At 41.8% G+C, this 14629-nt stretch overlaps 1 protein-coding gene across 1 annotated transcript; it reads left to right on the forward strand.

Annotated features, from left to right (window-relative positions):
* The first annotated feature begins 1109 nt into the window (after nucleotides 1-1109).
* LOC139416605 (E3 ubiquitin-protein ligase Itchy-like) lies at nucleotides 1110-12992 on the forward strand. The gene is made up of 24 exons (XM_071165471.1): nucleotides 1110-1258; nucleotides 3863-3939; nucleotides 4251-4392; nucleotides 4911-5035; nucleotides 6049-6186; nucleotides 6330-6375; nucleotides 6453-6643; nucleotides 6902-7115; nucleotides 7430-7525; nucleotides 7720-7903; nucleotides 8400-8469; nucleotides 8549-8633; nucleotides 8845-8973; nucleotides 9626-9698; nucleotides 9887-9958; nucleotides 10035-10123; nucleotides 10349-10508; nucleotides 10625-10758; nucleotides 10914-11054; nucleotides 11159-11279; nucleotides 11387-11491; nucleotides 11614-11710; nucleotides 11849-11921; nucleotides 12012-12992. Exons 2-24 carry the CDS (start codon nucleotides 3870-3872, stop codon nucleotides 12109-12111), a joined length of 2655 nt encoding a protein of 884 aa, XP_071021572.1. The 5' UTR covers nucleotides 1110-1258; nucleotides 3863-3869; the 3' UTR covers nucleotides 12112-12992.
* The last annotated feature ends 1637 nt before the right edge of the window (nucleotides 12993-14629 follow it).

Raw genomic sequence — 14629 nt, forward strand, 5'->3', positions numbered from 1 at the left:
TCAGTTTGGCTGGGGCGGCCAGCTCTAGGAAAAGTCTTGGGGGTTCCAAACTTCTTCCATTTAAGAATAATGGAGGCCACTGTGTTCTTGGGGACCTTCAATGCTGCAGACATTTTTTGGTACCCTTCCCCAGATCTGTGCCTCGACACAATTCTGTCTCGGAGCTCTACGGACAATTCCTTCAACCTCATGGCTTGGTTTTTGCTCTGACATAAACCGTGGGACCTTATATAGATGGGTGTTTGCCTTTCCAAATCATGTCCAATCAATTGTATTTACCACAGGTGGACTCCAATCAAGTTAGAAAACATCTCAAGGATGATCAATGGAAACAGGATGCACCGTAGCTCAATTTCAGGACTCAAAGCAAAGTGTCTGAATACATGTACAGTAAATAAGGTATTTCAGTTATAATTTTTTTATACATTTGCAAAAATGTCTAAAAACCTGTCTTTTGCAACATCATTATGGGGTATTGTGTGTAGATTGATTTGAATCCATTTTAGAATAAATGTGGAAAAAGTCAAGGGGTCTGAATACTTTCCGAAGGCACTGTATTTCAAGATGTTATGCTCATATATACAGATGGATCAAAAGATCCATGGACATGTCACACTGGGTCAGCCTTTGCTGTACAGGGAAATGGTTTTGCAGTAAGGAAACGTATTACAGACCACCTGGCTGTATGCATTGCAAAACTGATGGCTGTACTGTTGGCCTTGCAGTTAGTGGTGGAAGTCAAGACAAACATAATAGATATATGCTCTGATTCATGTACTGTGCTGATGAGTATGCAAACACTTAGCTCATATAGCTAAATGCGGTACTCCAATTCATGCACGGGTGAGACAGATGGGTGTCCAGAAGCTTGGGTCCCAGCCCATGTGGGGGTGAAAGGAAATGAGGAAGTAGATGTGCTAGCTAAACAGACCTTTAGGAGAAAGGATGTGGAGTAAAACATATTAAGAGTGTCAACATTTTTAAGAGAACCGGAACTACGGATTTACTTCCTCCCTGTCTCTGGCCCACATTCCAGTACAGTAGGTGGCGGTAATAGACCATAAAGTTTGATGCCAACCGCAGATAAACACCACAGAAAAAGTATGCGTGCGCACCACCTTGTTTCGGTCACGTGAGACGATTACGAATATGGTGGAAGTGTATTTCTTGAAGTGAAGCCGCAAAAGAACCAAAACAGACCGGGATATTAAGGAAAGTTGCCTGTCACGTCTTGAACTTCTTCTGCCCTTGGATTCGGGTAAGCATAATATCCGAGGTGGGAGGTCCTCAACCACAATATTTAGCCTAAACACTGGGTCAGCCAGCCACGACACAGGCTAACCTGCCAGCTTTTAATTTAATGTATTTTTTTTGTATTTCGTGCTCTTATGTTGTCACGAGCAGTTGTGAGTAACCCATTCATAGATGGTATAACTTCATAAGTTGCCAGCTGATATGTAACACGTAAACAACACAAATATTGCATCCAAGCTCTGTATCCCGGAGCAGAACGTAAATAACATTTCGCTAGCTACCAGATAGCGGAGTTTCAAGGTTGTAATTTCACTCGTTTTGAGTTAGACTACATCTAATTTAGCCACTCAGCTAACTAGGCTAAACGCGTTAGCCTTCTTCATTGTCAAACATGTCGGAGATACCTACACTTTGCCTTTTGCTAATGTCATGCGACTGATGGTTAACATCTAATCCTAGCGATGGCAAACAAAATGCTATCAAAGTTAGCTATGTTTATGTTCTCCAGACATATTGTTATTGCGTAAAATGACGTTGGGGTTCTCTTGCTGTCATCCAGTCACATGTGTTCATAAAGCATACTGTAATTTCAACAACCCCACCCTTCCAATTTGTTTGAACTGAGGGGTGGGGCTGGGTAAATGTAGCTAACCTTTCTCAATGCATTGTGGGTAATGATTGGTAAGGAAGTTGTTTGGCATTTATAAGTTGTATTCCTCACGAAACAAAGCTCTTCCTGGAATGTTGCACTCTAACCAATACTTTAAAAACAAGTTAAACATGCCTGTGTGTAATATTATACGGAACAACAATATAAATTCAACAATTTAAAAGATTTTACTGAGTTACAGTTCATATAAGGAAGTCATTCAATTGAAATACATCCATTAGGACCTCATCTATGGATTTCACATGACTGGGCAGGGGTGAGGCCTGGGTGGGCATAGGCCCACCCACTGGGGATCTAAGCCCAGCCAATCAGAATTAGTTTTTTTTCCCCCTCCACAAAAGGGCTTTTATTACAGACAGAAATATTTCTCAGTTTCATCAGCTGGCGTGTGGCAGGTCTCAGACGATCCCGCAAGTGAAGAAGCCATATCGGTAGGTCCTGGGCTTCTCCCATCTCCACAGAGGAGGGACAGTTCTTGGTCACCTCCCTGACCAAGGCCCTTCTCCCCCGATTGCTCAGTTTGGCCGGACCAGCCAGGTCTAGGACGAGTCTTGGTGGTTCCAAATCTCTTCCATTTCAGAATGATGGAGGCCACTGTGTTCTTGGTCACCATCAATGCTGCAGAAATGTTTTGGTACCCTTCCCCAAATCTGTGCCTCAACACAATCCTGTCAACTGTGGGACCTTTTTATATAGACAGGTGTGCCTTTCCAAATCATGTCCAATCAATTGAATTTACCAGAGGTGGACTCCAATCAAGGTGAAGAAAAATCTCAAGGATGTTTAATGGAAACATGATGCGCCTGAGCTCAATTTCGAGTCTCATAGCAAATGTAAATAAGGTATTACTGTTTTTTTATTTTTAGTTAATCTGCAACAAAAAATGTTTAAAACGACTGTTTATGCTTTGTCATTATGGGGTATTGTGTGTAGATTGAAGAGGAAATAAAATAGTTTTTTCACTTTAAGAATAAGGCTGTAATGTAGCAATATGAAAAAAGCCAAGGGGTCTGAATGCACTTTAGTGTACATTATGCACAATGAGGTAACCACAAACCAGGAATGAGGACTAGGCTATGATTCCTGGTGCTACTTTCACCAATTTGATTTTCCCTAGAAAGTTACTTGTGGGATGGTATCACACTCGAGGCATTTTCCAGAGAACAGTTATTTGTAAATGGGCAATTCCACAGTAACAGACTGACACTGGGACTTTTTCACTTTAAAATACATTTCAAACAAATCAATGATTGCCAAGTTATACAAACCATACTATGCATAAGGACTAGCTTCAACAATTTCCACTGAGATTCTTACAAAAACACATTCACTTCAAGAACAGTGCAGATGCAAAGTTGGGTAATAGAATGAGGACGCAAACAGCACAAACCTTCATTCTGTTAAGAACATTTGGATCTGCACTGTTCAAAGTAGTCCTTGTGCATGGATTTGTATGGTTTCTTTAACTTTGCAATTGTTTTTGTTTGACATGCATTTTAAAGTGACACATCTGAATCTGTCACTCTGTTACTGTGGAATTACCTAAATGACTCTTAGGAATCGTATAAATATACATCTGAGCTCGGTAAGTTTGACACCGACTTCCATGTACTTATAGAGAAGTCTAGCCTCGTCAGAGAATGGTAGGTACAAGCATAACCGTATTACACCTTTTAACTAATAGCAATAAGATTTCATTACCATTCAAAAGAGGTCTGTGTTAGTTGCTGGGTGGTAATAGTGTAACTAACAGAATGCTGACCATGATATTTTGTTTCATTACAATCAGATAACATCACATTTAGATAAGCTCACTGTAATATCATAAAGCGTCTCTCACAATGCAGTGAGACAGAGGATAGAAAGGCTGTAACTTGCATTGCATGGAATGTGCGTTGGTCCATTGAATGGTTGACTGAGTGTGGTGTTTTGTTGCAGGTATGTCATGGCCTCCAGCATTGCTAAACCAGGCCCTGGGAATGGCTACCCCATGAAGGCACAACTGCAAATTATGGGTAGGTTCTTAATCCTGATCCTTGTCATTTATTTTGGGTGTTGAAGGGCTTAGTCCATACCAAACATATGAAACGCTCTCTCAGGGTGTGGGCGATGTTCATAAAACAGAATTGACCTGAAGTGCCCTATAATATAGTAAAATATGTCATTTAGTCATGTGTGCATACATTGTTATGTATGGGTGGGGAAATCGAACCCACTACCCAGGCATTGCAAGCACCGCGACTACTAACTGAGCTGCTGTCAAACTTCCAACAGACAGTTTTCCTTCTAGCTCTGCCCTAATTCACAACACTCTTCATCTCCTCAGTGCTATCAGCAAAACTGAAAGAGAACAAGAAGAACTGGTTTGGCCCCAGTCCATATGTTGAAGTTGCAGTTGACGGCCAGTCCAAAAAGACCGAAAAATGCAACAACACCCACAGTCCCAAATGGAAGCAGCTGCTCACTGTGTAAGTTGTCATCGTGTTATTGTTGAGCACAAGGAACAGCCGCCTATTAATTTAACGAGTACAAATTCTCTCGCAAGTGTATAGGGTTGACTGAGAATCCACTCATGATTTAGTAGTGCCAAGTGCCAACACATCCACACAATCAATCCCTTCTTTAAATAGCTCTGGAGTCTTACTCTGCAGTCCCTTCTTGATTTAAAGTCCCTCTCCAATTTCAGTATGTCTTGGTGTGGAGAATTCAGAGCAGTTATACTATGGTTGAGTAAGCTGATGCGCTTCCATAACTGTCTTTTCATGCAAATATTTAGTGTTTAAATAGGCAGCTGTAATAGTGAGCATGGACACTTGCTTCTATTTGCCTCCATGCTAACGCTGTTTGTTTTGTCTTCAGATATTTGATAATAATTATCTTTGACTATTTCGTGTCTGATCAACTCTCACCTAAAATGTATGCTATATTCCCAGTGAATTAACCAATGTGATCTTCATTGTATGTTTTTCTTTTATCTCGGCAATAGAATTGTCACTCCTTTCAGCAAGCTCATCTTCCGGGTATGGAGTCACCAGACCTTGAAGTCGGACGTATTGTTAGGCATGGCAACTCTGGAGGTCAGCGACACACTCAAATCCAACGACATGAATAGTGAGTGCCTTCCTTGTATCATGTTATGCATACCTTGCTTGGCTGTGTGATAAGGGCCTGTACTGTGTCTGTGCTCTCTCTCTCTTACATAACACAGCCACAAGCACCTCCCTCTGCTTTGACTGTGTGATGTCACAGATAAGAGGCAGATGAGATTACTTCCCCTTCATAAAGAGTTCATTCAGTCCCCTGCCAATTTTCTAAATACAGTTTAAGACAAACCAGATTGAACATATCACACCAGTCTCCTATTTTGACAAAGCAGTAAACAATGACAGCTTAGTTTTAGAGTAGGGTAATTACTCTGTTTCTTATGGCTGTATATGACTCTCCTTGTATTCCTTTTACGGGAATGATCTCTCCATGACTTTTTTCCCACTAGTTTGTTGAAGATATATTTCATAAGGTGACAACCGAGATAATCATTGGTCATAGCCTATGCGGTATACTATCCAAGCAGTTCGTTAATGTCCCTCTTGTGTCTCAAACTCAAGGTTATCATCCTGGTGCAAAGTGGCAGGATGACTCAAAGTGCTGATAAAGGCTTTTGACAGACAAGGAACTGAGTGGAAGGAGGCTTTTTATTACATAACCAATAGTGCTGGGAATTGCCAGGGACCTCACGATACGACATTATCGTGATACTTAGGTGCTGATATATGTATTGCGATTGGATAATGTGATTTTATTGCAACTCGATATTCCAAACATATTGCTCACTATATGTCTGCTGCAGAGGGACAAGAGAGAGACATGAGAAAATAAGTTTTGATCAGTCATGGAAATTAAAGTGCTGAAAACAAATTGGCTCCCTATTTAAAATAAGATGGAGAACAAGCTATGAAGGAAAAATACTATAGTTTTGGTGCAGATACAGCCAACTAGCGCAAACATAATATTCAGCTTATTGACAATACGATATTTTGTGAAAAATAATATCCCGATTTGTAACTAGGTTCTTTCCCCCATCTCTGATAACCAATGATTTTGTTCCATGGTGTTTTTCCCTTCAGTCTCTGAGGTGGTGCAGACCCTGCAGCTGAGTGCAGACAAAGACCAGACCGATGTGGTGGGGGACCTGTCTGTCTGTCTGGACGGCATGCAGGTCGACCCAGAGATGTTTGCCTCTGCTGTCGAGGCCAACAGCCGAAGTGCGTCTGCTCTGTGCAATGTTATCCGCACTGTTATCTGTATTGATTTATGGGAGAGTTATGGTTTTCCCAACCTGCCCAGAAAATAAGCTCCAGCTTCCCGTCAGTATGTTCAGTTCACAACTCTGTGTTTCTGATCTCAGGTATGTCAAATGGGGAATCGCAACACAACGGGGATCATGATGTGAGGTAAGCCTATTATTCCTGGTTACTGTGGTAATGATGGTCTTGCTTATGAACAGAGTTAATAGTTGACCTTGTGGCAGGAGGAGTAGAGATGGCTCTCCTTCTGTGGATGGTTTGGAGCACAGAGCTTCCCCAACTGGGCGTGTGGTCGCAGTGAACGGCACAGGGTCTCCCGCTCTGTCAGCAGGGAGCTCCAAGGGGAATCCTCTACGTCCCCCCAGGCCCTCCCGACCCCCACCACCCACCCCACGCAGACCAACCTCCTCTCCAGGTGAGTGGGTCAACCTCTTAGCCCATCTTAAACCAACACTAATGCTCCTGGGGATTTTATGGCATGGTGTTTTGCTTTATGCAGCATCCTCGGCAGCATCCTCTAATAGTTCCATACCAACTGAAGGAAGTGATGGCCCCAGTTTTGCGATGGCTTAGTTTTGTATGCATTTGTCAGATAATGTGGCAGAAAACAACCATTTAGTGTCGTTTTCTCAAACTCATCCAATCTTTTTTCTCATTCACTGGTTTTCGGCAGCATCCTCTAATAGTTCCATACCAACTGAAGGAAGCGATGGCCCCAGCTCAGAAACCCCAGTCCGTATGCCTGCACCTGCAGTACCAGCCGCAGACCCCAATGCCCCACCCCCTACACACGACCAGAGCCAAGCAATAGCAGCCAGACAAGCAGCCAGTGTTGCTCCAGGCCCCCCCAGAGTCCCCACTGTTGCTGCAGGCCCACTCTTTCCTGGGTAAGGGTCAAGCCATCCATGTTGATCGGTCTGGCAGTAACACTCAGTTAGTCAGTTAGTGGTGTCAATACAACTCAGGAGTTCATCTGACATGTTCTGTTAAACTGAAGATGTGAGCAAGAGAGCTGTTTGAAATATGTCTGCTGCGACTGCTTACCAACTGCAATTACCTGTTATCATTGCTCCAGGGTTACTTAGTCTCGTCATTTTTATACTGTAACTCTACACTACCTGATGTGATTTGGATTCTAGCTTTTTTAGCTGGTGGACTGTTTTTTTTTAAGTGTAAACTTTTTCTTTGTGTTGCTGTGAAGATGGGAGCAGAGGGTGGATCAGAACGGAAGGCTGTATTTTGTAGATCATGTGGAAAAGAGGACGACGTGGGAGCGGCCTGAGCCTCTACCTTCTGGGTAACTCCCCTTACATATCCTGTATCTTCATACTCAACTGATACTCCAACTACAATATACATTCTACATACAGTATTCAAATGCATTTTTCCTACCTCCATACTAACACAGAGAATAGTGTCTTTGTTACTAGAAGATACTAAATGCCAAAGCTCTTATACTGTCTCCCCTGTTCCTCTTTGCCCTGTGTGTAGGTGGGAGCGGAGAGTGGACCCCATGGGCAGGGTCTACTTTGTAGACCACATCACCAGAACTACCACCTGGCAACGGCCCACCATGGAGACGGTACGGAACTATGAACAGTGGCAGCACCAACGCAACCAGCTACAGGGTGCCATGCAGCAGTTCAACCAGCGCTTCATATTTGGGGTGAATGGGGTAAGTGGGAACTCTGACTGGTCAAATCAAGTGCTTAGTTCCTTCAATAACAGTACTGAACAGTTGTGAAACACTCAAGAGATGAAGATTTTAAATAAATGGGGAAAGCTGCTATTTGCACTGTGTGCAATGATAATGCCATCAAATGGATTGGGTAATTTACAGGAAGTTTATTAGGAACTAAATAACTAAAGGGGGATGCTAACCCACCCCTGGCTTTATTTAGCCAAATGAGCTAGCTGGCAAGCCAGACATGATATTATCTTCCTATAACTGCTCTAACTATGAAATGTAATTAATTGGGCCTTGCTGTTGTGTCCAGACAATCTATTAGTGTTTGTCAGCCTAATCAGATTGTCTGCTTCTCTTAATTCTTTACATATTGTGCTGTAAACAGTTTTCCCTCTTTCAGTTGGTGATATTTAACCAATCTTGATCAGTTGAATTTTTTTACTTTGTTCAAATATTATTCCTTATTTTCTCTGGTGCACTGAAGCTCCAGGACCAGGTTCCAGCCACTGAGAATAAGCAGTTTGATCCCCTGGGCCCGCTGCCACATGGATGGGGTAATATCTCACTACCTCACATCGCACAGATTCATTAAATGTTTTCTAGAATTTTTCATGAATTTCTTTACGTCCTCAGAGAAAAGAACTGACAGCAACGAGAGAGTGTACTTTGTCCAACACACCACACGGACTACACAGTGGGAGGACCCTCGCACTCAGGGGTGAGAAGTTCATCTGTGCTACTCTTAGTGCAGATATGTATTCTAACAGCTACTTTTAACCTCCGTGGGGGCTATCCTGGCAAGATTAGCTCAGCCCTGGTTCTAGTACTCTCCACATGCCCATGTGCTGGATCTGAAGTGTTAATTCAGACATTGTGCAGATCTGTGTCTGACTCTTGGTCCAAGTAATGACAGACACACTCTCTCTCAGGCTGCTGAATGAAAAGCCTCTTCCAGAGGGCTGGGAGATGAGGTTCACTGTCGACGGCATCCCATACTTTGTGGACCACAACAGGAGAGCCACTACATACATCGACCCTCGCACTGGAACATCCTCACTGTACGTCACAACATTCCATTCACTTGATATAAAAGCATTGGGCTCCCACTCTGACTAAATAATTTTTCTTGAGGCCATATTTTAGAATAAAACTAGGCTGTATGTAGCAAACACGGTTCTGTTTGAGACTAGTTTTGACCTAAAACAGACTGGTGATGGAAGTGTTGCTACTAATAACAGCCCTTTATGTTCTAAAAATGTCAAATAAGGATGACTAAAATGGGCTGAACCGATACTGTACTGTCTATCTTTTAGTATTGTAATGAGCCACACCTGAAGGATGATGGTGTACTGTCAACATGACTGTTCTCTGTGCAGCAGTGACTTTGCTTAGCTCTATTCCCCAACTAACAGGAATTACCTGTTTGGTGCCTTTTCACAGGACTGAGGTTATTGATATTTCCCCTCTAGCTGTTTGTCTGCTCACATGTAGCATGTTTTGGCTGAAACAATTGTCAATATCTAGCCATTTGTTATTTCTGAAGAGAGTAGTGAACACATACCATTGTCTGTCTGGGGTCTATGATTTGACAGTATTGTATAGTTCTCATAAACTATAGTTAAAGCCAGGTAATCTGACAAGGCTGATTTGTGTTTTGGCCATGATGTGTGACAATGTGTGCCTTGTTCCTTCCCGCTTACTATAAAACAGTGAAAATGGGCCCCAGATTACTTACGTTCGAGACTTTAAAGCCAAAGTCCAGTACTTCAGATTCTGGTGCCAGGTAGGTGTCATGCCTTCTGAGTTTGAGTGGTTAAACTTTGTCATTGTTTTTATGATCAACAGAACCACATGAATTCCAATACAGTGACCCAATTAAATGAAAATGATGACCTGTTATTTCTGTTGGCCCATTCTGAAAAAAGTCACATGCTTCAAAATCACTTATGATTTCCTCTTCTTCTTGTCCAGCAATTGTCAATGCCTCAGCACATCAAGATCACTGTCACCCGCAAAACCCTGTTTGAGGACTCGTTCCAACAAGTGAGTAAACATCCTCCCAAATGATCATGCTGACACTGACATGTTGTCCATATTAATTTGATTCTTTCCATTGTAGATAATGAGCTTCAATGCACAGGACCTCCGCAGGAGACTATGGATCATATTCCCTGGGGAAGAAGGCCTCGATTATGGTGGGGTGGCAAGGTAAAACTCTAATGTGCTCTTGTACAGTCATTGCACTCCAATAAATAATATGTTGTCGTAGTGATGAAGTTGCCTTTGGTCAAGGTTTCAGCTTTTTGAATTGCCTTGTAAAATATCCTAGATAAGTGGTTGTCTACCAGTTATTTGACCACGTTATAAAGTATGGTGTTCGTTGGATGCTTGCAGAGAGGTATTGTGATGAGTTATCAATTTCTTCCTCTGTAGGGAGTGGTTTTTCCTGCTGTCTCACGAGGTGCTGAACCCCATGTACTGCCTATTTGAATATGCTGGGAAGGACAACTACTGCCTGCAGATCAACCCTGCCTCATACATTAACCCTGACCACCTTAAATACTTTAAATTCATTGGACGCTTCATCGCTATGGTAACTATTTTGAGTCATTAAGTTCAACTTCTACTGCAATGTGATATGTTTGCAAGTGCAAAGATCTGATGTAGTTCTATATTTTTAGATGTTAACCTCCTGATCTCTTTTCCCAGGCTCTTTTCCATGGGAAGTTCATTGACACAGGCTTCTCGCTGCCGTTCTATAAGCGCATGCTGAACAAGCCATGGGCACTGAAAGATCTTGAGTCCATTGACACAGAATTCTACAATTCTCTTATCTGGATTAAGTGAGTCTTCTGCGGAAGCTGTACTGATATTAACTTTGGTTGTAACGGATGTTAATGTTTGTTCAATATTTTGTTCCCATTTTTCTTAATGAAAGTTGTTGTTTTCTGTGTTAAGTCGCTGACACATGTCTTTGTCATCTTTTTGTATACTTTAGGGAGAATGACATTGAGGAGTGTGGCCTGGAGATGTACTTCTCTGTGGACAAAGAGATTCTGGGTGAAATCACCACTCATGAGCTCAAGCCGGACGGTGGCGAGGTCCTGGTCACTGAGGAGAACAAGGGGGAGTATATTAGGTCTGTCTCAGCGTATGGCCGCCTTCTCCCCTCTTGGTACCTCTGACCCCTTTTCACTACTGTCCTGGTGTGTGGTGCCTTAATGGTCTGTGTTTCTCTCCCAGGCTTGTAGCAGAGTGGAGGTTGTCCAGAGGTGTGGAGGAGCAGACCCAGGCCTTCTTTGAGGGTTTCAACGAGGTCCTCCCACAGCAGTACTTGCAGTACTTTGACGCCAAAGAACTGGAGGTATGAGTCTTAGTTTAGCATACTTATTTACACCAGATTCCCAATATTCACTCTGGTAAAGATCAGTTGTTCCATTGAACCAATTGTGACATGTCCACTTCCTGCAGGTGATGCTGTGTGGGATGCAGGAGATCGACCTGACAGACTGGCAGAGGAACACCATCTACAGACACTACGCACGCAGCAGCAAGCAGGTCCTCTGGTTCTGGCAGGTCAGTGTTACTCCTCACCTGTGCTACAGTCAGATGTCACATCTCCTCAGTATCATTCCATTCAGATCACGCACTAAAGAACATGCCTGGACATACTGTACCCTCCTGTACTTTCCTTCCAGCTCATCAAAGAGATGGACAACGAGAAGCGGATGAGACTCCTCCAGTTCGTCACAGGCACCTGTCGCCTTCCTGTTGGAGGCTTTTCTGACCTATTGGGTAAGTTTGAGGCTGTTCCTTCCCCTCATGGGTGGATGACAAATACAATCTGCAGAGGTAAAAGATAATGAAACATAACATTGTGCCCTTTTTACCTGTAAGTAGATGGGTTAGTGACTTCCATATTTGGTTTTGTAGGGAGCAATGGCCCGCAGAAGTTCTGCATTGAGAAGGTGGGAAAGGAGAACTGGCTGCCCAGAAGTCACACCTGGTGAGTACTGTATGGAAGAGTCTAGGTTAAAACAGAGTAAAGGCTTCATTCGACAGATAACGAACCTGCCCCTCTTTCCCCCTTTTCTAGCTTCAATCGATTGGATCTGCCTCCTTACAAAAGCTATGAGCAGCTGAAGGAGAAATTGATGTTTGCGATTGAAGAGACTGAGGGCTTTGGGCAGGAGTGATCTAGCAACTGATCGATAGACACAGGAGTGTGGTCTTCGTTTGTCAGTGTTTAAGCCAGGGAGCCTCTCGAAGACTGGCATCTGTGTAAGCGTGTTTGTGCGTGCTGTTGAAGGGAGAGACCTTGCTCTAAAATATTGGAAGCATATTAGAGGTGGTTATTGATCCACAAGAGTAAACTGCTCCTGTCTCATAGAATGTGTGCCCCTCCCCCCATCATGTATTAACGCTGGAAACTCACCCTCAATAACATCATATCATATATGGGACAGGGTTATCAGCAGCATCGGTCCCAACACTATTTCTGACTATCCCAACACTGACTTTAAGGAAACTTGTTACGTCTGATAAGACAATGGCCAGATCCAGAAGGTTCACTGCACATGCTTTAAAATAGAACAGTTCTTCTGTTCAAGGTTCCTTAGCATTTATCTGTGAATCAATCAAATATTGCACGGGACAATATTGGCCCCTATATTTATAAAGGTACATGGATGTGGCTCTACTATGACCCTAGTTTTATAGGGCATTGTGACATGATAAAATGTAATCTCTTTTAAGTATTCTGGGGAATAGGAAGTGTGAAATGTTTGTGTCCAGAATATTGCCTTGATGTCTTGGCTGATTTGCGATTTAACCAAGTTGTGTGCTGAGGTTGTGCCTGTGAAGACTAAACAGGTAGCTTTTAAAAGAGATTTTTAACAAACTGATTTATCCATTTTATATTAATGGGAGATGTTTTTCTAGCCGTGGCAAAGGCATGGGAACGTCGGTGAGAATACATTTAGTTTGTTTTTCTGGGTTGATTTTGAATGGAAATTCTAGGGTAGTTAATGTGTAAATAATGATTTTGGGTGCATTGCAAATAAAAAGTTGGCTCCTATTTTTGTCTCCAGATGTATCCTTAATGCAACTTAAACTGCTCTCCCTGTATATGAAACCATGTTGTAAATTGTGTTAATAACAAATTAATTTCATTTTGTAAAATAAAAATAGTGTTTAGTAATAAGGGGTGTGTTGTGAAACGCCATTTGAAAGATTTTTCCCCTGTTTTGATTTATATGTACATTATGAATTTGTGTAAAAAAATATATATATATATATATAAAAAATATCAAATTAATTCAATGGGTTTAGTGTTTTTCCTTTTGTGGTGTTACTGTGGTAGTGACGTCAGTGAAGAAATCTAAACCATCTAGTTAAACGAGTGAAAGGGCTTCAAATCATGGCTATCCATTTTGAATAGTTTCATTTTCATTCTAGCTAAATGCAGTGTATTATAGAGTGCATGCCTTAAGATTCATTCATAGAATGTTATATACAAAAATAGAATTGTTACCTCCAAAGGAAGTCAGGAATCTGCACGATAGATTTACTGTACATGCGGCAGGTGAAAAAAAAACATCTGCCCATGGATGAGATGCAGTGCCTTCAGAAAGTATTTATACCCCTTGACTTTACCACATTTTGTATTACAGCCTGAATTCAAAATGGGTCAAATGTTTTTCTTACGCATCTACATACAATACCCCATGACAAAGTAAAAACATGTTTTTATAGATTTTTCCTAATTTATTAAAAATGAAATACCAAAAATCTAAATTACCTAAGTATTCAGACCACTGAGTCATTACTTTGTAGAAGCACCTTTAGCAGTGATTATAGCGGAGTCTTTCTGGGTAAGTCATTAAGAGCTTTTCACACATGATTGTGCAGCGTTTGCCCATTTATTCTTTTCAACATACTTCAAGCTCCGTCAAATTGGTTATTGATCATTGCTATACAAACATTTCCAGGTCTTGCCATATATTTTCGAGTAGATTTAAGTCAATTGTAACTCAGCCACTCAACATTCACTGTCTTCTTGGTAAGAAACTCAAGTGTAGATTTGGCCGGGTGTGTTAGGTTATCCTGCTGAAAGGTGAATTCATCTTCCAGTGTCTTGGAAAGCAGACTGAATCTAGGATTTTGCCAGTGCTAAGCTCCATTCTGTCTTTTTAATCCTGAAACTCACCAGTCCTTAACTATTACAAGCAAACACATAACGTGCAGCTGAGTGATACTCAGTAATGTGTTATTTGATTTACCCCAAACATACCACTTTATATTCAATTAATTATTCAGACAATTTTTATGCAGTAGTACTTTTGTTGCAGGAAGCATTCATGTTTTGTAATATTTGTATTCTGTACAGGCTTCCTTTTCACTGTCAATTAGGTTAGTATTGTGGAGTAACAACGTTGATCCATTCCCAGTTTTATCACAGCCATTAAACTCCATTTTTTTTAAGTCACCAATGGCCTCTTGGTGAAATCCCTGAGCAGTTTCCATCTTCCCCGGCAGAGTTAGGAAGGACGCCTGTATCACTAGTGACTGGGTGGATTGATACTCCAAAGTGTAATTAATAACTTCACCATGCTCAAAGGGATATTGAATGTCATTTTTTGACCCATCTACCAATAGGTGCCATTCTTTGCTAAGCATTGGCAAAACTCCCTGGTCTTTGTGGTTCAATCTGTG

This window comes from Oncorhynchus clarkii, chromosome 9 (assembly GCF_045791955.1).
Source record: "Oncorhynchus clarkii lewisi isolate Uvic-CL-2024 chromosome 9, UVic_Ocla_1.0, whole genome shotgun sequence".
Classification (NCBI taxonomy): domain Eukaryota; kingdom Metazoa; phylum Chordata; class Actinopteri; order Salmoniformes; family Salmonidae; genus Oncorhynchus; species Oncorhynchus clarkii.

Coding starts and splice junctions, on each gene's coding strand:
- LOC139416605 (XM_071165471.1), top strand. CDS start 3,870: ATGGCCTCCAGCATTGCTAAACCAGGCCCTGGGAATGGCTACCCCATG. Junction 7,526..7,719: donor CCTGAGCCTCTACCTTCTGG/GTAACTCCCCTT, acceptor CCCTGTGTGTAG/GTGGGAGCGGAGAGTGGACC. Junction 10,124..10,348: donor GATTATGGTGGGGTGGCAAG/GTAAAACTCTAA, acceptor CTTCCTCTGTAG/GGAGTGGTTTTTCCTGCTGT.